This window comes from Oncorhynchus masou, chromosome 15, assembly GCF_036934945.1.
Source record: "Oncorhynchus masou masou isolate Uvic2021 chromosome 15, UVic_Omas_1.1, whole genome shotgun sequence".
NCBI lineage: Eukaryota > Metazoa > Chordata > Actinopteri > Salmoniformes > Salmonidae > Oncorhynchus > Oncorhynchus masou.
Window position 1 is genome coordinate 23,739,029 of NC_088226.1, and position 24,224 is coordinate 23,763,252.

The 24,224-nt window shown below is 41.8% G+C and overlaps 2 protein-coding genes and 2 pseudogenes across 4 annotated transcripts; 2 read left to right on the forward strand and 2 right to left on the reverse strand.

Annotated features, from left to right (window-relative positions):
• Positions 1 to 2,587: 2,587 nt before the first annotated feature.
• LOC135555982 (uncharacterized) lies at positions 2,588 to 6,811 on the reverse strand. Of its 3 annotated transcripts, none has more exons than XR_010457925.1 (3): positions 6,515 to 6,811; positions 3,489 to 4,285; positions 2,588 to 3,273 (listed from the first exon to the last, which is right to left on the reverse strand). XR_010457925.1 is itself a non-coding variant. In XM_064988825.1 (3 exons), the coding sequence occupies exons 1-3, from the start codon at positions 6,756 to 6,758 to the stop codon at positions 2,755 to 2,757; spliced, it is 1,248 nt and encodes a 415-aa protein (XP_064844897.1). In that variant the 5' UTR covers positions 6,759 to 6,811; the 3' UTR covers positions 2,588 to 2,754. The 3 variants fall into 3 exon arrangements, 1 of the variants encoding a protein (XP_064844897.1); XR_010457924.1 differs by having other exon boundaries at positions 3,468 to 4,285; XM_064988825.1 differs by having other exon boundaries at positions 3,801 to 4,285.
• A 1,233-nt stretch (positions 6,812 to 8,044) lies between these two features.
• LOC135556823 (heat shock 70 kDa protein-like) lies at positions 8,045 to 8,702 on the forward strand (annotated as a pseudogene).
• A 1,899-nt stretch (positions 8,703 to 10,601) lies between these two features.
• Positions 10,602 to 20,919, forward strand: LOC135555974 (rab GTPase-binding effector protein 2-like). Its single transcript, XM_064988813.1, has 12 exons — positions 10,602 to 10,847; positions 11,568 to 11,729; positions 12,019 to 12,101; positions 12,181 to 12,543; positions 14,105 to 14,200; positions 14,306 to 14,404; positions 14,499 to 14,618; positions 14,719 to 14,797; positions 14,917 to 14,928; positions 19,162 to 19,316; positions 19,496 to 19,612; positions 19,865 to 20,919. Exons 1-12 carry the CDS (start codon positions 10,811 to 10,813, stop codon positions 19,967 to 19,969), a joined length of 1,428 nt encoding a protein of 475 aa, XP_064844885.1. The 5' UTR covers positions 10,602 to 10,810; the 3' UTR covers positions 19,970 to 20,919.
• Positions 20,920 to 21,585: 666 nt separating this feature from the next.
• LOC135555960 (sarcoplasmic/endoplasmic reticulum calcium ATPase 1-like) overlaps positions 21,586 to 24,224 on the reverse strand; it is a 28,179-nt pseudogene continuing 25,540 nt past the window's right edge.

Consider the following 24,224-nt stretch of genomic DNA (forward strand, 5'->3'; position numbering starts at 1 on the left):
GCCCGAATTTTACAAACATTCGCGGACGTTTAGTAAGGGACCTTACATTGGCAATATGGAGTTTCTCATTGATCATACAGCAAATGCCAAAAGGTGCCCTTCATGTATGTAATGGTGTTCTGTAATGACTGTATTTATGCTCTGCAACCACATTCTCTGTGTCTACATTCATAGGTCATGTACAGGACACACCAGACAGGACCCACAGAACCTAAAGCCATCATCTTTGGTGGTGTGCACCCCAGGCTGGCAAACTTGGATAAGCTGTTCTTTGTCCTTGATGTGACATTCCTCAAGGTGACATTCTGGTGAAATCAACCCTAATTTATTATGTATGTATATAATCAGTCTACCATAATTCTATCTTCAGTTTAACCGCATAATATCATACAAAAGCAAACTTGATGGGTTGCCAGGTTGGGACTCCCTATGACAATTAGTCCTACGCCTTTGTCCAGGGGTGTCAAACTCAATTCCTGGAGAGCCACGTGTCTATTGGGTTATTTCCTTTGAATTAATTTTCAATTAAGACCTAGAAAACTAGGTGAGAGGAGTTCCAAAAGAATAAACCCACAGACACTTGCCTCTCCAGGGAAATTTGTTTGACACCCCTACCTTAGTCCTTACGTCAAGAGGTCTAATAATACATCATAATAATGCGTAACAATACATTTTAAATGCCCAAAACAATACATTTTAAAGATTTCACCGGGATTTTCCAGAGTGAAAAGTGATTACATTCGTTTTGAAACCAGGCTTCCTCCTGGGCGTGAGCCGGGTTAAAACAAAATGGACATATGTCAAACACGTGGAGTAATTATTACAACACATGCAAAGTGTTTGCTCCTGATAAAAATGCATATTTACTTTATCTGCCTTAAACTAGTTTAATAATATATGTTGTATGTCTCAATACTTATGTAAATAAGGTATTTAAAAAAGGTTTGATCAATTTGCTACAATTTCTAATAACCTGTTTTCACTTTGACATTATGGGGTAATGTGTGTAGATCGATGAGTATTTTTTTTCTCAGATGAAACCATTTTAGAATAAAAGTCAAGGGGTCTGAATACTTTCTGAAGGCACCGTATGTCGTTGCACTATACACTACATTGGATGTAGCTTCATGTTGTCTTTTTTCTTTCCTGCTGCCAGGACCAACCACCTGCCTGGCTCAGAACCAGTCCTGCCTGGCCCAGTCCACTGCTTCTTGCCCCTCACTGTGCTGGGTAACACAGGATCACAAACTATAACAGGCTGGAAAAGTAAATGAAAGAAGTTGTCAGTGAGTTTCAAGACAGTAGGTAACCGGCTATGCAGCCTCAAAGACAAGAAAAGGCACACAAAAAGGGCAAGGACATCATTTCTAACCAGTATGCCTTCCTACCATTGGGGCCCAGGATAGTGGAAGTGGCTTCTAGCGTTATACCTGCCTACATAAGGATACTGAGTGAGTGCTGCACTGTCCTCCTAGGCACCCTGGCTACCTATTTAGAGATAATATGGATACATTTATTAATAGGCTACACCCGCATGCACTGTATTTTATATGCTAATGTACACATGCCCTGTTTTTTAATGTAATAATGCACTGTTGTGTGTTTTAAATTATTGTGTGCTTGATGTATCTGACAGCACAAATTAAATTCCTTCTGGGAAAATAAAGTTAGTCACACATGTTATGTTTTGCTATGAAGTGTTTCCAATAGCCTTAACTTGAATATTGAATCCATTTGTCAAATGAGTGACACAACATGACTGTGCAGTTTTATCTCCGCCACAGGCTATTTACTTGTGTACAAGACACATTCTTATTGCTTTTCCATGCTGGCAACACTTGTCTTCTGTTGTAGAGGGTCCAAGTGGGAGTGAGGTCAGTGAAGATGAGGGACGTAAAGCAGGGGCAGGAGGAGTTGGCAGTGTAAGCCTATATAAGCTGAGCAGGATGTGTTTAAGAGAATGAAATGGAGAGTTAGATGTATGATATGGGATATTCTATGCTGCTAAATGGTGAATTCCTGATCTACCATGACCTATTTACAAATTGGTTTAAATAAGGTTAGGTTAAGGGGGATTAGGGCTATATGGTTATGTGCTTAATAACCAAATCCCATACTTTACTCTTGAAATATAACTTTCTCAAAATGTCTACGTTATTCTCAAAATTGACTTTGCCTATATTAAATGTTTTGTTTATTCTCAAATATTATTTTTTTAAGTACTACTAATGCAAGAATAAGAAATATCCATGTACCACCACCCATAGATTTCTTTATCTTCACATGGCTCTAATACTCTCCCGTAAAACACAGCCCTTATTTGAAGTGTTTCTAAAATCCCCAATTGTGAAAAACAAATAGTGGAAAAACGATTTGAACCATTTCAGTGTTTGACAGCTATGTTATTACTCATACTGTGGTACTCTATTGAGAGAGTTTTGGCTCGCTATTGTCCAATTGAATTGCTCATCAAGGCATGAACTGTGACCAGCCTCCATCACTACTGTAAGCCCAGTATTCTAATAAAAATATAGAATCTAGAGTACTTTTTCATCAACATCTGTGTTTTTTTAATAAAATATTCAAATTCATTTAGTTTTTTTGTATTTCAAAATGCAGATTCGCATTAAGGTACTGTACAGTGTGACAAACAGGACAATGAGAGTTTCTGTACATACTGTAGGCAGCTGTTTGTAATCACCTCAGCTAGGAAAGGAAGTGATTATGAGAACGGTCTGAAATATGCCTAATTCCTTAGATAAGCGAGAGCAGTCCATGTCCAGACTTCCTCGGTGACCTCAAGTACTCATTTACTCTGTCTTTTATGTTTTTTCGGGTTACATCACTCATGGAAGGAAACTTTTGAGACACAGTGGTCCTGATGAACATTCGGAGGTTCACTGGCAAGCCAAATTTTCCTCGTGATCCATCCCAGTTGGTATTCTGTTCCCACTCGCGGTATCTCTCTTCGCTTACGCATGCACGGAATAGCAAAACAGCATAGCGGTCCGGACGGCCCCCGCTGCGGTTGGTGAGCAGTTCGTCATATTCTGGTGTCAGATGAGGAATGGAAATGTCAGGATGTACCTTCGAGCGGTATACATTTGAGCGTTTTGGGTAAAGAGCGCCCTGCTGCTGGGCATGTGCATATTCCTCCCCCTTCCTCTTTTGGCGCCATGCAATGGAACGGGGCACAGCTGGGCAGTGGAAAGGTGGTGAGGAAAGAGTAGGGTCCAGGGACTGGCTTGCTGTGGCAGCAGCGGGGCCTCGATCCTGCAGGACAGATGCAGAATCAGAATACCTAGAAGTAATTCTACTTTAATCTATTCATATACCTTCTCACCGATGGCACTAAATACTTAAGTTACTTTCATGGGATTCCCTTTCATTTAACAGACCTGCTGCCATTTCATTGCTCCATTTTCCCTTATGTGAGTCTTCTGATGTTTTATGAGAGTACCCTTTACCTTACAGCAATCATCACAGACCTGGCACTGGAAAGATTTCTCATCATGAGTCTCCATGTGCAGGTTCAGATTATATTTGCAAGAGACATATGTGCAAAAAAAAAAAGAAAAAAAAAAGAAGACATTTCCATTTAATCAAATGTGTGTCAACGTTAGTTTCAAGATGATCTATTAAACTTTGTTTTGATTTAAAGCATTCTACACACACACACACACACCACAGACAGGTTCTCTCTCACTAGCATGCACTCTGGTCATAACAGAAAACGTGGTGTGAAAGGAATCCCCACATAACGTGCCCCAATGAAGACCAGCAGTACCAATTTGACTGACCCGTGCTCTCTTTGATTCCGATGGCTTTGACCCTGATGGAAGCTCTCCACTTGCCACACTGAGGAGTATTCTGTTTTCACGCTGAACTGCAGAATAGTGATGAAATGCAGAGAGGGGCTGAGGTTCACTGGTTGGTTCTAATGACATGTAGCCCTCTCCATCAGGTTCTGTTTTGATCTGTTCCGTTGAAGTGCTTGGTAGAGAGGGTCCCAGTTCATATTCCACACTTTGGGTTTGGTAAATATGTGAAGGCTCAGTTGAGACCGGATTCTGGCACAAGCTTTTGACACAAGCAATTGTGAATATAACATTAGGGTCTTTTGACTCCAGAGCATGAAGCTGCTCTCTCCCGTGACTGGTCCTGAGCTCCTGCTCATTAATCTGTGTGGCCTCTGGGACCTCCTGCCCCAGACTGGGGCTCAAGTCCTGTTCACAGTGCTGCTGCTCAGGGGGAACCTTTTCAGAGACAGTGAGCTGCTGTGGGTCTGGAGGAAGGATGAAACGGATGACTAAGTGAATTCAGCTGACAACAATAATAAACCAAGACAACATAATTGTGACCCTCCCCCCACCCACACACACACCTGAGAAGCTATACATGTACTTGGTTATTTACTTAAAGGGTGTATATGAAACAAGTGGTCATGGAGAAGGAAATCCTTCACCGGGCACCACAGTATTGTTTTTCTGTTTACTGATAAATTATATCCCTACAAATTAATCAATAGGAATTTTAAACCAACGGTTTGCAAAGTAGTTTTGAACGTTAGGGACGTTTGGCATTCTGAAACAATGGACTTTGACATTACTCGAGGGACCAGTCAATCAACTGCAGCATACTAACCAGAAAATGTAGAAATATTTTTCATGAAATCTATAGCCCACCGCCTAATACCAGAATTAAGATGGACCTGTCTATTCATTCATATAGGCATCTGATTCTAGAAATACAAGTATATCTATTTTGAGCATCCATATGCAACATGGCTATATGCTCAATGGCTTGCGGTTTACATTTGCAGTGCTGATCATGCAATGCATGCTAGCAGCCCGGGAGCTACCTTACCTACTTCGGTGCATAATAATCACTGTAGAAAAATGCATCATGAACTCCTTTAGGCCTACTGGAACATGACAGGCAGCCAAAAGGTAGGCTACCTCTTTTTATTACTAGTTTTTGATTCATTAAAATGACCGTAGCATTTCTGTTGTCAATACTGCGACCACAATACAGTAGCCTAGTAACTACAGTAGCGTAGTTGAAAGGTGGCTGTAGCAGTGGAGACGAGGGAGCTCAAGTCTATTAGGTTCGTCCAGGGTAGGCCGTCATTGTAAATGAGAATTTGTTCTGAACTGACTTGCCTAGTTAAATAAAGGTCAAGTAAAAAATATATATATATATATATTACAAGCGGCACCCGGCCAATCAATCAGGTGGTTCATTTGAAATCCTCAGTTATTAAAATAAATACATTGTTTTGCTCCGTGAAGTAACCCAACAATGTGTACACTGGCATCTTGTCTATTTCAAATCTTCTCTCATTGACAGATAGGTGGGTCCACCCAAAAGTGTCGCATGTGATGATGACACACCTGTCTCGATCAACGAGAGAAAATTTGAAATAGACAAAATGGCAGTGTACACATTGTTGGATTACTTCATGGAGTAAAACAGTTATTTTAATAAACAGAGCATTTTGTAAATTCCAATGATCCAACTGCAACTGAACACAGACATTTTAGAAGATACATGTAATCTATCCATCTGACGGGTGTGGCACATCTAGAAACTGATTAAACAGCATGATCATTACACAGCTGCAACTTGTGCTGGGGACCAAAAACGTGCAGTTTTGTCACACAACACAAATGCCATAGATGTCTCAAGTTGATGGAGCGTGCATAGACGTGCTGACTGCAGGAATGTCCACCAGAACTGAACCAGAACTGTTCCACCAGGGAATGTAATGTTCATTTCTCTACTAATGTCTAACCTGGCTCACAATCGCAGAACGTGTATGGCGTTGTATGGACAAGCCGTTTGCTGATGTCAAACACTGTGAATAGAGTGCCCCATAATGGTGGTGGGGTTATGGTATGGGCAAACATAAGTGACGCACAACAAACCCAATTGCATTTTATCAATGGCAATTTGAATGCACAAAAATACTGTCTACCATAAGCCGCATCGAACATTGTTTTAGAGAATTTGGCAGTACGTCCAACTGGCCTCACAACCGCAGCCCACGTGTAACCACACCAGCCCAGGACCTCCACATCCAGCTGAGGTGTATTTCTGTCTGTAATGAGCCCTTTTGTGGGGAAAACTCATTCTGATTGGCTGGGCCTGGCTCCCCAGTGGGTGGGCCTGACTCCTAAGTGGGTGGGTCTATGCCCTCCCATAGCTGCGCCCCTACTCAGTCGTGTGAAATCCAGAGGGCCTGATTCAACTAAGTAAAACCGTTGAAATTGTTGCACGTCGAGTTTATTTTTTATTCATATGCCACCAGTTTAGCGACTGTTTTTCTGCAAATGCACGTAAAAAAGTAGTTTAAAACAAAGTTTGACTTTTAAAATGAGGTGAAATTAGATTGGTATTGGTTGTGAATAGGCTCCTGGGTGGGTGGTAGTTGTTGTTGAGTTGTTTTCTAACAGTTGTTTTCCCTTTTAAAATGTTTCATATACACACATTTTAATCAATTAACGTTACTAACCCGATCTATGCAACTTTATATCTGGTTTAAGAACGATATCAAGCAGCCTCCGTAGCTTCTCGTTCTCCTCCTTAGAACGATAGATTTCTTCCTGGTACTCTGCCACCGTTTTTTCAACAGCCCCAAATATCTCATCAGCAACTGCTGTTAATCTTTCATTGAGAAGCACTCTCAGCAACGATATTTTAGCCATTTTCGCAGAATGAAAGTCGTTGTTCTGTCCTGTCCGAACAGAATTCCACATGTTCTCTCTTGGTACCGAACAGCACAAAACAATGAAGTGTGCGCATGCTCTGTTCCTCGTTCATCCACTGAGCGGCTTGACAGAAGTTTCATTACCGCCACCTGCTGTGGAGTTTGTGTAATGGGTGATCTGATTCAACCGTGGTGTCCATAAAGCGACTAGTAGCAAAGACTAAATGAATTGATCCATGAGTAATAATAATAATTGCCTTTAGATGTTATTCCACGTTGGACACTTAAGCAATAAGGCCCGTGGGGGTGTAGTATATGGCCAATATACAATGTATTATGGCTGTTCTTAAGTACAACGCAATGCAGAGTGCCTGGACACAGCCCTAACTGTGGAATATCTCCCACAAACCCCCAAGGTGCGTTACTGCTATTATTCCTATTATAAACTGTTTACCAATGTAATTAGGTTAATGGTCTGATAGAACATGGCCTTCAGCCAATCAACATTCAGGGCTCAAACCCCCCAATTTATAATAGTAAATTATTCATTTGTCAAAGTTCATGGCCCAAATATTCTTCCACAAGTAATTCTGGACAGGTCTCCGTGCTTCTGTAACCGAAAGACCACTGCACAGGAAGCTGCACTCTCATTGGTCAGTATAGCAGAGCCCTGCAGTTACATGAATTTTAAGCCGAATTTTACCCATGTCCGCATCGTTCAGGCCTTACCCTACCTAGGCCCGATTGCTTCTGCCAAATTTAAGGCCCAGCCCTGCCCGAAAGCCGATATCAGAAATAACTTACTCAATTAGTGAATCAATTAGCTGCTCCTCTCTGTCTCGCCCGCTCCCTGCACGCTGCTTACTCTACATACGCTCTGCTTATGGCAGCTCTGGGTGTGTGAGTATCCATAGCAACGTCAGCTCCGCTTGGGCTGCTCTGTTCAATAATGAGACGAGAGAGTAGTGAGCTGAGCAACTTTTCGTCACTCTAAACTCTATTTTCTGTGAAATATTCTCTCCCGATTTTTGTTTGATGATTTTAAAGCACTTCTGACACCCGTTTTATGGTTTTAGTCAGATATGACTGTACTGCGCTGTACAGGCTCGGGCCGGGTAGCAGAGCTCTACAGTGTAGTCAGAGAGTTGAAAAATGTTGAGATATCAAAAGGGATGATATAAATTAATTCAGTTACAAACATCGACTCAATGAGAACACTAAAGAGAGAAGAAAGTAAGTAAAGAGAAGAGAAGAGCGACCTTAAGCTACTGCCATATACCTTTCAACGAGACTTCTACATTCACAAACTGTAAGTAACTTTCATTATTTTCATAAATGGCTGTAACAATTGGGCTACAGGCTTCATAGAAATCAAAAGGTATGCCATTTTGATTGTTCAGACAAAGCCTTAGCTATAACATTATAGTTTGTTAGAATATTTGGTTTGAGCTCTCTGGAATCCCCCCTGCCCCACGAGGAATCCCTTAGCTTGAGGTGCATGACTTTTGACATCGACGCCAATGGCATTCTGAACGTATCAGCGGTAGACAAGAGCAATGGCAAAGAGAACAAGATCACCATCAGGAACGACAAGGGAAGGCTCAGCAAAGAGGACATTGAGAGGATGTTGCATGATGCCGACAAATACAAAGCTGAGGACGATGCACAGAGGGAGAAAATAGCAGCCAAGAACCTCCCTGGAGTCGGACACCTTCAATATGAAGAGCAGCATTGAGGACGACAACGTGAAAGGCAATATCAGGGAGGAGGACAAGAAGAAAGTGGTGGACAGGATGCAACCAGGCCATTTTCTGGTCGGAGGACGACAAAGAGGAGTACGAGCTTCAGCTGAAGGAGCTGGAGAAAGTGTGCCAGCCTATCATTGAAAAAGCTATACCAGCAATGAGGGATGCCTATAGGTAGCTGTGGAAATCAGGCACGGTCCAGCTCTGGTGCCAGCTCCCAAGGCCCAACCATTGAAGAAATTGACTGAAGTGAGGGACTTGTATAATGGACTTTTCAAAATGCATTAGTACAGTATCACTGAATATGTTTTGCTATTCTGAAAATACTAATTTCTACTGTTTGACATTATAATGCCCTTTTATGGCTCAAAGCTATTCAGGGAGTGTTTATATGTATTGGTTGTACTGTAAAGAGACAGTGGAAAGCACACTGTTGATGTTAATATGTCATTTCATACTGTATTGCATTGCTGGACATTGAACATAAAATGTATTGAAATAAGTTTATTGGTATGTTGGCTGTTGGCTTCTCATCATAGCAGATTCAGTATTCACATATATATATTTTTTGGACACAATACCATGAAATATTGTAAACAAAAGTGAAGACATCAAAACTATGAAATAACACATATGAAATCATGTAGTAACAAAGTGTTAAATAAATCCAAATATATTTTATATTTGAGATTCTTCAAAGTAGCCACCCTTTGCCTGATGACAGCTTTGCACACTCTTGGCATTCTCTCAACCAGCTTCCTGAGGTAGTCACCTGGAATGCATTTCAATTAACAGGTGTGCCTTGTTAAAAGTTAATTTGTGGAATTTCTTTCCTTCTTAATGCGTTTGAGCCAATCAGTTGTGTTGTGATAAGGTAGGAGTGGTATACAGAATATAGCCCTATTTGGTAAAAGACCAAGTCCATATTATGGCAGGAACAGCTCAAATAATCAAAGAGAAATGACAGTCCATCATTACTCCAAGACATGAAGGTCAGTCAATCCGGAAAATGTCAAGAACTTTTAAAGTTTCTTCAAGTGTAGTTGCAAGATCCTTCAAGCACTATGATGAAACTGGCTCTCATGAGGACCGCCACATGAAAGGAAGACCCAGAGTTACCTCTGCTGCAGAGGATAAGTTTATTACAGTTACCAGCCTCAGAAATTGCAGCACAAATAAATGCTTCATAGAGTTCAAGTAACTGACACATCTCAACGTCAACTGTTCAGAGGAGACTGCGTGAATCAGGACTTCATGGTCGAATTGCTGCAAAGAAACCACTACTAAAGGACACCAACAATAGGAAGAGACTTGCTTGTGCCAAGAAACATGAGCAATGGACATTAGACCGGTGGAAATCTGTCCTTTGGTCTGATGAGTCCAAACGTGAGATTTTTGGTTCCAACTGTTGTGTCTTTGTGAGATGCAGAGTAGGCAAATGGATGATCTCCGCAGTGTGGTTTCCACCGTGAACTATGGAGGAGGTGATTTATTTTGAATTCTAGGCACACTTAACCAACATGGCTAACACAACATTCTGCAGCAATACGCCATCCCATCTGGTTTGCTCTTAGTGGGACTATAATTTTATTTTCAACAGGACAGTGACCCAACACACCTCCAGGCTGTGTAAGGGATATTTAACCAAGAAGGAGAGTGATGGAGAGCTGCATCAGATGAGCTGCATCAGACTCAATTGAGATGGTTTGGGATGAGTTGGACTGCAGAGTGAAGGAAAAGCAACCAACAAGTGCTCAGCATACGTGGAAACTTCTTCAGTACTGTTGGAAAAGCAATCCAGGTTAACCTGATTGAGAGAATGGCAAGAGGGTGCAAAGCTGTCATCAAGGCAAAGGGTGGCTACTTTGAATAATTGTTTTATTTTGCATTTTTTTTATTGAACCTTTATTTGTTTAACATTTTTTTGGTTACTACATGATTCTATATGTGTTCTTTCATAGTGTTGATGTCTTCCCTATTATTCAATAATGTAGCAAATAGTAAAAAAGAAAGAAAATCCCTTGAATGAGTAGGTGTGTCCAAACTTTTGACTGGTGTAGTACTGTATGTCTTTTCACATATTATCATTCGCTCATCCCATGACAGACAATACGGAAGTTGGAACTGGGAAGAACAAGGGAAAATTCTATGCAGTCGTCCGCATTAGGAAGGATGTTTACGTAATATCCGTAGGCTTATACCGGGGAAAGTTATTTCCTGAAGTTGACCAGTAGTGAACAAGTCCTGTTTTGAGCTCTCACACCAACCCGACCCTAAACACACATACAGTAGATTATTTTCACGACAAAAGACAGTTGGTGCCGTTACAGAACAGATCCGACACAAAGGATTGATAATGGAACCGTCGGAGAAATCTCAGAATGACGACAGTGGTAAGAATGTCACTTAGCCATCAACAAGTGTTTTAGCTAGGCTAGCTTGATTGCTAGCTAACTAACCATTCGTGATAACCAAATCTCACAAATGCGTGTGCATTTCAGGAATGTAGCTACAGATCACTGAAAATGTACAAAATGTTGCTATTACTAGAGCTGTCACTCTAAGTGAACTCGTTTGACCTTTCTGTTACTGCCACAAAGTCCAAATTGCCTGTATCGTAAAAATGAATATACAAAAATATATTTTTTGGTCTTAATTTAAGGTTAGTTAGGCATAAGTTTAGCAGTGTAGTTAGGTTGAACATCTTATTTTTAAGAAGAGAAATTGTAGAAATGGGTGGGGGTTTAGCCATAATAATTATGATTTTTGTGGAGACGTCAGTCAACCTAATCAGAAGTTATGGCAGGTGTGTGCCAAGGATTGCCGTGTCTCCACTGATACACAGACAAAACAATGTTATCTGTCAGTAAGATTGTCAACAGGTGTTTTATTACATTCATGAATTGCTTTGCATGTGATGTTTTGTAATGTCATTGACATCGGAAGGAATAGCCTGTGTAGTAGGACTAAGTGCAATTGTTTGCATGATCATGCTTTATCCCGCTCATAAGATACATTGAAGTCAGTGTTGAACTCTATTCACAACCTTGTATTGTTCGATATTCACCATAAACAGATATCTTATGTTATCTCTCAATTTTTCTGCTTGTCAGATGCAATGGAAAGCTTGCAGGCCCAGCTAGCAGGTTGCCGAGCGCAGCTGGAGCACTGGCAGGGCGTGGCGACGATCTGCGAACTGAGCAAACAGGAGGAGCTGGGAGAGCTGCAGAAACAGTGTGACCAAGAGATGCAGTCTCTTCAGGAGGCCCTCAGAGGTCAGAGAGAGATATTAAGTGTGACCAGGAGATGCAGTCAGAGTTGGAAGATACCTTTTCTACATACTAGTGTTTCCCTACCATTGTATAGATGGGGCGGGCCCCCTCTCTCTTGTGAGAAAGGTCGCTCCATACCTTCTATTCATCATGCATTCCCAATGGCGGCTATGGTCAAAAGTATTGCACTAGATAGGGAATAGGGTTTCATTTGGGACGCAGATAATGTGTAGGACCCGCCTAGATGGCCTGTTATTGTCTCTCATCTCATTTCTCTCTCTTCTATTCTCAGAGACGGCTTCTCAGTATGAGGCTAGAATATCTACTCTGCAGTCTGAGCGTGCCCAGTGGAGGAGAGCCAGTGTGCAGTCTCAGGTGTGTGTGTGTGTTCACCTCAATGTTACTAAACCTATTTCCTTGTCTCTGACTCTCTCTCTCTCTCTCTCTCTCTCAGGGCAGTGTAAAGAAGGACAGGTTGGAGGCAGGAGCTATGCAGTCCGAGAGCCAGTCGACAGACTCTCCCACCAATACCCTCAGAGAACCAGGAACGGACGGATGGGATAGCCAACCAGCGGAGGCTGAGGGACCAGGGGAGGGTGAAGGGGTGGGACTGGAGGGCTATTTCTCCCAGAACTGTGACTTCGCTTCTTTCTCCTCCTTCTCCTTGGACACGCCCTCACTGCCACGCCGCCCACCCCCCCAGGAAGACACTGCCTCCCTGGTCTCCACGGGAACCCTGGTGCCCGAGGCCATCTACCTGCCCCCTCCCGGCCACCGCCTGGTTACACACACCGAATGGGATTCGCTTAACACACAGGTGAACACACACACTCTGACATCAATTCACTAAGCAAACAAGTGACCACTAGCCACAGAAACACACTCCAACTAGGACTTCTACTGAACAAAAATATAAACGCAACATTTTAAGTGTTGGTCCCATGTTTCATGAGCTGAAATAAAAGATCCCAGAAATGTTCCATACACACAAAAAGCTTATTTCTCTCGAATGTTGTGCACACATTTGTTTACATCCCCGTTAGTGAGCATTTCTCCTTTGCCAAGATAATCCATCCACCTGACAGGTGTGACATATTAAGAAGCTGATTAAACAGCATGATCATTACACAGGTGCTGGGGACAATATAAGGCCACTCTAAAATGTGCAGTTGTCACACAACACAATGTCACAGATGTCTCAAGTTTTGAGGGAGCGTGCAATTGGCATACTGACTGCAAACATTTCCAGTAGAGCTGTTGCCAGATAACTTAATGTTAATTTCTCTACCATAAACCGCCTCCAACGTCGTTTTAGAGAATTTGGCAGTACATCCAACCTGCCCCACAACCGCAGACCACGTGTAACTACACCAGGCCCTCCATATCTGACTTCACCTGCGGGGTTGACTGAGACAAGCCACCCAGACAGCTGATGAAACTGTAGGTTTACACAAACTAAGAAATTCAGCACAAACTGTCTGAAACCGTCTTCGGGAAGCTCATCTGCTTGCTCGTCGTCCTCATCAAGGTCTTTGCCTGAATGCAGTTTGGCATTGTAACTGACTTTAGTGGGCATATGCTCACCTTCAATGACTACTGGCACGAAGTGTGAAGTGTGCTTGTCACAGTTGAATCCTGGTTTCAACTGTATTGTGCAGATGGCAGACAGCGTTTATGGCGTTGTGTGGGCAAGCGGTTTACTGAGGTCAACGTTGTGAACGGAGTGCCCTATGGTGGTGGTGGGGTTATGGTATTGGCAGGCATAAGCTACGGACAACGAACACATTTGCATTTTATTGATGGTCATTTGAATGCACAGACATACCGTGACGAAATCCCGAGGGCTATTGTCGTGCCATTCATCCGACAACATATATACGACAGTGTTCCAGTTCCCGCAAATATCCAGCAACTTTGCACAGCCATTGAAGAGTGGGACAACATTCCACAGACTACAATCAACAGGTTGATAAACTCTACGAAGGAGATGTGTCGCGCTGTATGAGGCAAATGGTGGTCACACCAGATAGTGACTGGTTTTCAGAAGAAAAGTTAGGTTATCTCTGTGACCGACAGATGCATATCTATATTCCCAGTCATGTAAAATCCATAGGTTAGGGCCTAATGCATTTATTTAAATTGATTGATTCTGTAATGTTATTTTGCTATAACTCAGTGTTTGAAATGGTTGCATGTTCCATTTATTTTTGTAAAGTGTACTTAAAGCCTGTTAAAACAGTCAAACACCAACGTTGCCTATCAAACAGGTGAGCCAAACTTTACAGGTTTGGAGTGGACTCATGACGTCTGATGTGGTGTGGACTCATTATCTCTGATGTGGACTCGGGGTGTCTGATGTGGTGTGGTCTTATGTGCAGGTTGAGGAGCTGAAGGGAGAGCTGAGTCGACTGAGGGACGAGAGGACAGAGCTGGAGAGCGAGCTGGACACACAGACTACCGAGACACACAAACACGTACTCCCACATTTACACACATGGCATATATTGTTTATTGAGAATGTCAGTTATCCACTGAATTGAATGTGAATGTTACTGTGTGTATGTGTGTGTGTGTGTTAGGTCTCAGTTCTCCAGACTCAGGTTCAGACCTCAGAGGCCCTCCTACAAGAGCTACAGAAATCTTTCAACCAATCACAGAATGCCGTCCATAGCAGGCTGGTGAGTGACAGGCACCTGGTCCAACCAGGGAGGAGGGGGATAAGGTCCATGTAGTGTGTGTTTGAGGTGTTTTGTGTGTGTGTTGTGTTCCCAGGCGGAGCTGTCTGTCTCTCAGAGGAGGGTGTGTAGCGAGCTGTCCAGGCTAAAAGGGGAGGAGATCGAGGAGACTGATGGGGCAGGGGACGCCAACACACCCCTTGGTCCTACACTACAGGTGCAGTTTGTGTGTGTGTGTGTATTCATACAGTCAAGAATCATTGAAATACATAGAAAACATACTATTACTGTATGCACTACTGTACTCCCACCTGTAGGGGGCACACAGTGAAGAGAGGCTGCTTATTGAGATCGTCAACCTAAAGGAACAACTGGAGACCCGCGTGGAGGAGAGCGGTCTGTTCATCTGCCTTTCCTTCGCAATTTCTTTGTTTCTTTCTTTGTGTTGATAAGTATAATAGAAACTGGTTTTTAACCATTCTCTCTTTCTCTCTTCCCTGGTACTGCCGCAACAGAAGTTTTACAAGGTGAGTGGCCATTGGTGTGTGCGCGAGAGCGATCGAGAGAATTTGAAAATTGTGTGGTAAAGAAGGCCATAGGAATTAATCCGTAATGCATTACACACAGGCAGTTGATAACAGGCGTTGACCGTAGTAAACTCATGGGGTGTGTTCGAGTAGTTAGGCTAATGAAGCCAACTTTAGACGAAAGTCGACGAAGTCGGGGGAGGTCCATCTGCCACAGCCGAGTTGGACACTGTAGTGGTTTTCCAACAGCAAAGCTCAGATCAACATGGCAGTGTCAACATAGCTGCAAATGTTTAAGAAAGGTCAAAATAAACTTTTATTTACCCATAATATAACACACTCACAAACTGAAAACATAGCATACAGTGCCTTGTGAAAGTATTCGGCCCCCTTGAACTTTGCGACCTTTTGCCACATTTCAGGCTTCAAACATAAAGATATAAAACTGTATTTTTTTGTGAAGAATCAACAACGATTGTGTCCCACTTATGAAGTGGAACAACATTTATTGGATATTTCAAACTTTTTTAACAAATCAAAAACTGAAAAATTGGGCGTGCAAAATTATTCAGCCCCTTTACTTTCAGTGCAGCAAACTCTCTCCAGAAGTTCAGTGAGGATCTCTGAATGATCCAATGTTGACCTAAATGACTAATGATGATAAATACAATCCACCTGTGTGTAATCAAGTGTCCGTATAAATGCACCTGCACTGTGATAGTCTCAGAGGTCTGTTAAAAGCGCAGAGAGCATCATGAAGAACAAGGAACACACCAGGCAGGTCCGAGATACTGTTGTGAAGAAGTTTAAAGCCGGATTTGGATACAAAAAGATTTCCCAAGCTTTAAACATCCCAAGGAGCACTGTGCAAGCGATAATATTGAAATGGAAGGAGTATCAGACCACTGCAAATCTACCAAGACCTGGCCGTCCCTCTAAACTTTCAGCTCATACAAGGAGAAGACTGATCAGAGATGCAGCCAAGATGCCCATGATCACTCTGGATGAACTGCAGAGATCTACAGCTGAGGTGGGAGACTCTGTCCATAGGACAACAATCAGTCGTATATTGCACAAACCTGGCCTTTATGGAAGAGTGGCAAGAAGAAAGCCATTTCTTAAAGATATCCATAAAAAGTGTTGTTTAAAGTTTGCCACAAGCCACCTGGGAGACACACCAAACATGTGGAAGAAGGTGCTCTGGTCAGATGAAACCAAAATTGAACTTTTTGGCAACAATGCAAAACGTTATGTTTGGTGTAAAAGCAACACAGCTCATCACCCTGACCACACCATCCCCACTGTCAAACACGGTGGTGGCAGCATCATGGTTTGGGCCTGCTTTTCTTCAGCAGGGACAGGCAAGATGGTTAAAATTGATGGGAAGATGGATGGAGCCAAATACAGGACCATTCTGGAAGAAAACCTGATGGAGTCTGCAAAAGACCTGAGACTGGGACGGAGATTTGTCTTCCAACAAGACAATGATCCAAAACATAAAGCAAAATCTACAATGGAATGGTTCAAAAATAAACATATCCAGGTGTTAGAATGGCCAAGTCAAAGTCCAGACCTGAATCCAATCGAGAATCTGTGGAAAGAACTGAAAACTGCTGTTCACAAATGTTCTCCATCCAACCTCACTGAGCTCGAGCTGTTTTGCAAGGAGGAATGGGAAAAGATTTCAGTCTCTCGATGTGCAAAACTGATAGAGACATACCCCAAGCGACTTACAGCTGTAATCGCAGCAAAAGGTGGCGCTACAAAGTATTAACTTAAGGGGGCTGAATAATTTTGCACGCCCAATTTTTCAGTTTTTGATTTGTTAAAAAAGTTTGAAATATCCAATAAATGTTGTTCCACTTCATGATTGTGTCCCACTTGTTGTTGATTCTTCACAAAAAAATACAGTTTTATATCTTTATGTTTGAAGCCTGAAATGTGGCAAAAGGTCGCACAGTTCAAGGGGGCCGAATACTTTCGCAAGGCACTGTACTTTCTTTCTGAAGTGCCTTCAGAAAGTATTCACACCCCTTTTACTTATTCCACATATTGTTGTGTTACGGCCTAAATTTAAAACGTATAAAATTTAGATTTATTTTCACTGGCCTACGCACAATACCCTGTAATGTCAAAGTGGAATTAGGTATTTTGAAATTTGTACAAATTAATTAAAAAAATGTAAAGCTTAAATGTACCACCTGGATTCGGTCCTATATAGCAACATTATAAATTGTGTTTTAAAATATATCCTTTTTTTACGTTGGATAAAAGTAGAGACTCAGAGCAAGAACATGAACAATGGGAAAGTAACCCACGTTTGAGAAAATGGTGGGTGAATGTTTCGGTACACCTGGAGAGCTCTTCTTTGTCCACACCCATTCAGTGACATTCTGAAATCAACCCAAACGAGCGATGGAGAGGTACCAGAATCACTGTCCAGCCATCCCGAGGTCATCGGGCCAGTCAATTTGGCATTCCTGCACGATTTTTATAGCATGACAAATTGGTGATGGTGAATGCCCAGTTAACCATATTGCAAATGTACAGTGACTTTGCAAGAGTGAGGTACCATCACCAAAGTGACATTCTGAAATCAACCCTAACGAGCGATGGAGAGGTACCAGAATCACTGCCCAGCCATCCCGAGGTCATCGGGCCAGTCAATTTGGCATTCCTGCACGATTTTTATAGCATGACAAATTGGTGATGGTGAATGCCCAGTTAACCATATTGCAAATGCACAGTGACTTTGCAAAAGTGAGAAAACATAAACAAATGGACATGATGAAATCAACACCACGAGTGATTGAAAGGAACAACAATCACTGCCCGGCCATCCCGAGTTCATCAGGCCAGTCAATTTTGCATTTCTGCAGGATTTTTGAGCATGTCAAATTTCTTATGACATTTGGCCCCCACAAAACATATGCCTTATGCACAAGTAAAAAAAAAAAAAAGAAATTATGATAATAAAATATGACTAAAGTATGTTGATACAGTTCTTATACGTGTGTAATTGACACAAAATTCTAAAGAATTTCGAAAAACGGTCCAGAAAGCACTTTTTTAGGGGTATGTGAAGTTTTTTTATGAAATTTTGCAATTATTGACTTTTGACTTCTGACTTCCTATGAAATCATATTGCAAATGGAGAAAACACATGCAATAATGCGCAAGTAAAAAAATAAATAAAAATTGTGATAAAAAAATTGGACAAAAGTATATTCATACAGTTCTTATACGTGTGTAATTGACACAAAATTCTAAAGAATTTCGAAAAACGGTCCAGAAAGCACTTTTTTAAGGGGTGATAAGTTTTTGACAAAAAATCAATTTTTTCAAAATTTGGCTTTTGGATGTTGACTTGGGGTCCATTTTCAATATGAAAAACCACGGTGGAGCGCACACGCCACCTGTTGGATTTTTGAAGTGTTACAACTGGCAATTGCCATATGGCATTTGCAAAATTTGGGTGGTATTGGCCATCGTGTACATGGTTTGTACTATGCCAATGGTTTCCCATTCATTTTTGTCCATTTCAGGGGGGTATTCCCTTACTGCGTGTTATCGCTGCCAACGTTGTTTCTAACATGTATTGACTCGGGTGTGAATACTTATGTACATTAGATATTTCTGTATTTAATTATCTATACATTTCCTAAATAAAATGTTCACTTTTTCATTATGTGGTATTGTATGTAAATGGGTGAGAAAATCCATTTTGAATTCAGGCTGTAACACAACAAAATGTGGAATAAATCAAGGGATATGAATACTTTCTGAAGCTATTGTATAATGCATTTGTTAGAGTTCTCAAATATCACTTTCATTTGTATCCCCTGTAGCTTTAGAGTCGCGGCAAAGCTGGTTCCTGTTTCAGTCACGTCTTTGGTCGAGTCCGCGTGGGTCAAACAAAAACACTGATTGGTTGACAAGTAGTGCCAACCAGTTGCCAGGCAATGGCTGTATGGTGCCATCGGTGAAAAGCAACTGCAGAAATTGAAAGAGACTCTATCAAAAACCGCATGACCTTAGATCACATGGTTTTTCATGCAGTTCAGGCAGTTATCCACATAATGCACTTTTGAAAGGCGGTGACTTGATAAAACGTACCCGCTCCAACAAGCCAATTGTCTTTCCCTTGTGAAATAGGTTGTCTGACCTCAACGGGACTTCCTTGATAAATAAATGTTCAGTAAAAATAGTCCTGTTGACCTTTGCCCTCTGCAGTGCAGCTGTCCAGTCTGAAGACCGAGATGGAGCGGGTCCAGTGTCAGAAAGAGAAGCTGCAGTTGGAGTTACAGACCTGTCGCACCGAGCTACAAGGCCTCAGGGTGGCGCTCTCACACCTACAGGGAGACAGCAAGACTCTAACCCATGACAAGGTACTGTACAGGGGGACCAGGGATATAGGTGTGTGCGCGTGCGTCTGTCCGTGTTATACCTTTTGTGTACTTATCTTTCCTACTTTGGGAACACTTAACATGTTACTGTAGCTTTCTCTCTTTATCTCTCTCTCTTACCCTTACCATTCTCACTCCCTTTCTATCTATCTCCCTCCCAGGCGTCCCTCCAGCAACAGTGTTTGGAGCTACGTAGCCAGATCATCAGTATGCGTTCTCAGGTGGACACCAGCCAGACGGTGCAGAGGGACTTTGTCCAGCTTTCGCAGTCACTGCAGGTACAGTAGATTGGTTCTGATTCAGGACCAGCCCACTCATGGTGTATTCACATTGAGTTGGTTTATGTTAGTTTACAGCACTGATCTAGGACCAGTCCAGCTGGATTCCATTTTCGGGCCATAGTCAAATGACCATGAGTCTTCCTCATGATCTCTCTCTCTCTTGCTTTCTCTTCTCTTACTCCAACCCCTCCCCCTCTCTCTCCCCCTCTTTCCCCCCCTTCTCTCTCTCCCTTCATCCCTTTCTTCTAGGTGAAGCTGGAGTTGATCCGTCAGGCTGAAACTCTGGACCAGGTCAAGGACATCTTGGAGGAGGGGCTTCCTGAAGAGGGTGCCCCGCTCACTGGTGCCACGTGAGTCTATCAGAGCAACACAACAGAGCCAAAGCGACGGGAGAAACAAGAAATATTCCAAGGGTGACCAATAAGAACGCGGCTGGACATGAAGTGCAACAGTAACCACAGAGAAAGATTTGACCACTATCATGACTATGCCCACGTTGAAGAGGAGTGGGCTGAGCAAGGAGCTGTGCATAATCACTGATATACAAATCAGCTTGCATTTCAGACAACTCCTAATGAGAATCAGATCTGTGCTGGCCTTGCTCAGGCCAGTTCTCTCCAACATTGGGAATCACCACCTCCGCTTGTAATGTGACTTGGAATATTTGTACTTTGGAGCTGTTCAATGATGTTCTGATTATTATTTTTTTTGGTTGTACCTCGACTCATGTTGCTTGAGCGCCCTCCATCTTTCCATAGTTGAGAGTTTTTTTAAATGTATTTTCTCATGTTCAATGACCAAACACTCATTCTATGACCAAACTTAACCCCCTTTTTTAAAACTGGACTCATTGAGAGAACTTGAATATTTGTATTGGAGTTCCTGACTCGACATTCCCGCTAGTCAGATGTGATGAGAAACAGTCCATTACTGCTTTAGTGGACGACACTAAAAGGCAATATGTTGAGAAAAGGCCAGTATCTACTACTGTAAGGTATACCGTATTTTGATACTTCAGACTCATGTAAATACACATGCATACACACACACACACACCTCTCTCAGGACTTCCGACCATTGATCTAATAGCACTGCCCTTGTTGATACCAGTGAGTAACACTAACAACCCTGTTCCAAACCACTCTGACACAATTACCATCTTTACCTTTTTTAGACTTGACCATGTTTTTAAATGAAGAGTAAGAGATAAGAAACCTGTAAAAAAAAAAAAATGATATGAATGAATTTGGCATTCTCTCTTGTTGATACTAATTGCCGTAATATATAAATATACATTGAAAGACTACTCTTTGCAGGATCATGTTCTTCGTGTGTGTGTGTATTCACCTTGTTAAACAGCCGGGAAGCATGGATCCCTTAGCACATGAAACCTCTGGAGTCCTTCCACATAAAGTGCCTCCAGAAGATTCGTTGTTACCTGGCAGGACAGAATACCCCACACCGAGGTACTGAAACGGGCTGGCAGTGGTAGCATGCAGTCCACCTTAAACAATCACCAACTAAGATGGCTTGGTCATGTCATCCGCATGCCAGAGGGCCGACTGCCAAATGAAAGTGCTCAACGGTCACATGAAGGCCAACGCTCTGCTGTTGGCCAGAAGAAGCGGATGCAGGACTGAATTAAAACCACTCTGAAGAGGTGCAAGATCAATCCACCCAATCAATCCACCTGCTAAACGTTCTGGCGCTCATTGTGCAATGGGCATCAGGAGTATGAATGCACACAACATCTGGAGGCAAAGCGTGCAGAGGCATGCTAACAGGGCTAGTCCTCCCCCCTCCAACCAAGCTTTCACATGCCCAGTCTGCAGCCGCAGCTGTAAAACCATGATTGATCTCCACAGCCACCAAAGGACTCCGAAGTAAAGGAGAAGATGCTTCTCATCGTAAGTAAGTGAGATACTGGGAATAAAACCAAAACCAATAACAATTAACCAGCCACACTCGCATTCTCTTTTAATACAGTTTTATTTTTTAAGAATAGTCAGAATAATTTGAATATATTGTTCATGTTCATAACACTTACCTATATATATTAACTTTATTTCAATACATACACAAAGGAAAAAAGTTTATTTGCACGTTTTCTTTTTTTTGTTCGTTTTTTATATTTTTTTCTGGTGGCTTTTGTATGTTTCATTCTTTGAGCTTGTCAAAACCAAAATTCACTTCTAGTAACGGTCTGCGCTCTCGTTTCTGGGAAGCACTTACACCGTTTTCTCTTCTCATTCTTTTCTCTCCTTTATACTCCTCGTTCTTTTAGTCCCACTTCTTGCTTACTAGATTGTCATCAGCAACTGCATGGGAAAGAAAATGGCTGTCATTTTCAGGGTATTGGCAACCGGATGACTAGACTCAAGTCCCAAATTTTGCACTAGTCCCCTGTGATCAATTTGGAGGATAGGTATAAGCAATATGGGGAACATTCCAACCCAGCCTAAAAATGACCATATTTTGAATAATTACAACCCTTTTAGATCTAAATGAAGTACTATTGATTGATGTGGAATTGGGCATGCATCTATTATTCTGGCCATTTTGGTTATATTAGTACGGCTCAATTTACATTATCCAACACTTATATACTCAACGCCAAATATTGGTGGTTCTGTAGAGCATGGCGCTTCCAAAGGCAGGATTGTGAATTCCCAAGGGCCACCCACATAAAATGTATGCACGCATGACCAAGTTGTTTTGGATAAGTGATAAATGATACCAATATTTTTACTATATTCATTAAAAAAAGACTTTCCCATACAATCATAGGCTACTGTATGTTGACCGTAGTTAAATGTTAATATTGGAGATGTTTTATATTAACAAGTTAAAACTGCAATGGCTAACCTTATCCCCAAGCATGATCTTGCTGGTGGAAGAGTACACAAAGGCAATTACTACCTAAATGTGACATTCTAGCCATAAAATGAGACAAACTTTAAACAGTATGGGGATACATAGAAACCTGTAGGAAGACACTCTCACATAGACTTTAGTGAAAACATGTAAGTGTGGGTATTATATATTAGTGTAAATTCAGTATTGACACCATCTGGACACAAAATACAAAACCATTGATTCATAAACAAAGTGAAAACAGGAAGGAAGGGGGGAGGAGCCAAGGCAGTGGCAGGTATAGGAAAAGGGCGGGAGATAAATCATATTAATCATTGTTATTATGAAAGACTTTGCAATTAAATAGATTCATATTTAGAATTGAAGCAAGTATGAAAGTCTGGATCAATGTTCACTCTAAGCTGTTTGCGTGCGCGGCCACGCACCACCACCAGGACTGCCATGCAGAAGAAATGCCAGCCAGCACAGAGATGCAAAATATTGATCTTCACTATCAGCCACTTTCAATGCAACAAACCAAAACAAATTTAAGATTTGAGTCTGCGATTTTGTTGTAGACAGAGCCACAGCTAGCCTGGGCAGCCGGTAGTGGGCTCTCGATCGTTTCCTCAACTACAGTACAGTGGTGGAAAAGGTACCCAATTTGTCATACTTGAGTAAAAGTAAAGATGCCTTTTAATAGGAAATTACTCAATAGTGAAAGTCACCCAGTAAAATACTACTTGAGTCAAAGTATTTGGTTTTAAATATACTTAAGTATCAAAATTAAATGTATAAATTATTTATAATTCCTTAAGCAATCCAGACGGCACCATTTTCTAGTAAAAAAAAAAAAAATTACAGATAGCCGGGGGCATGCTACCGACAAAAAAAACTACTTAAGTAGTACTTTAAAGTATTTTTTACATCTCTGCTACAGTACACATTATTCCAGGTTTTTTCGGACTGCCCACCATCAAAGCTAGTTAAGGAAAATGATAACTTTGCAGCATGAATGGAGGATGCTTTATGTACGAGCCGGCCCATATGGGACACATTTATTACTGACTGGGCACATCAAATCTTAAAAAATAGTACAGATCAAGGGGCTACTATCGGCTGCCGAGGCAAAGCCAAAGCGCATTGGAGTATAATTCTATTGACTGGTAGCGCAAGCGTGGTGTGCACATTTGATATTCTTTGCTCATTAGCGAGTTATTAGCCCAGTTATAGGTAAGTAATGGTGTTACAAAGCCTCATGGCAGCAACCAGGTTTTCCCTCTACTTTGGCCTTGCTCCTGTCTAATTACCACACCTGTTCCCACTGAACTAATTGACATTTCTGCACTATTTAAGCTGCAGTTGTGCTGGTGATTTTAAATTGGGTGGCCATCTTGCTTTTGTTCTTTCTTTGTTGTGCGTGACTGACCAAAAAACACAACTCCAAAACCACCAAACAACCCAGTGTGCTTTGTGTGTGCAATAAACTCAAGTATTGGATTCCTGCTCCTCATTCCTCTAACATCCTGACTAATATACAATAGCGGTAGCAACAGTCTTAAACCTAATTTACAGTCCACCCTAGAGCTTTGTCTTCAATTGGTCAGCAATGGGGTGTTACTGCTTCCTACAAGAGCATCATGTAAAAACGTTTTTTTTTTTTAAGACTGCATTGAACACCCCATATAGGCTGCTGTAGGCTATATCATAGAAATCAAAATTGAGAAAATGTTATGGGATTTCCATAATTGGTTTT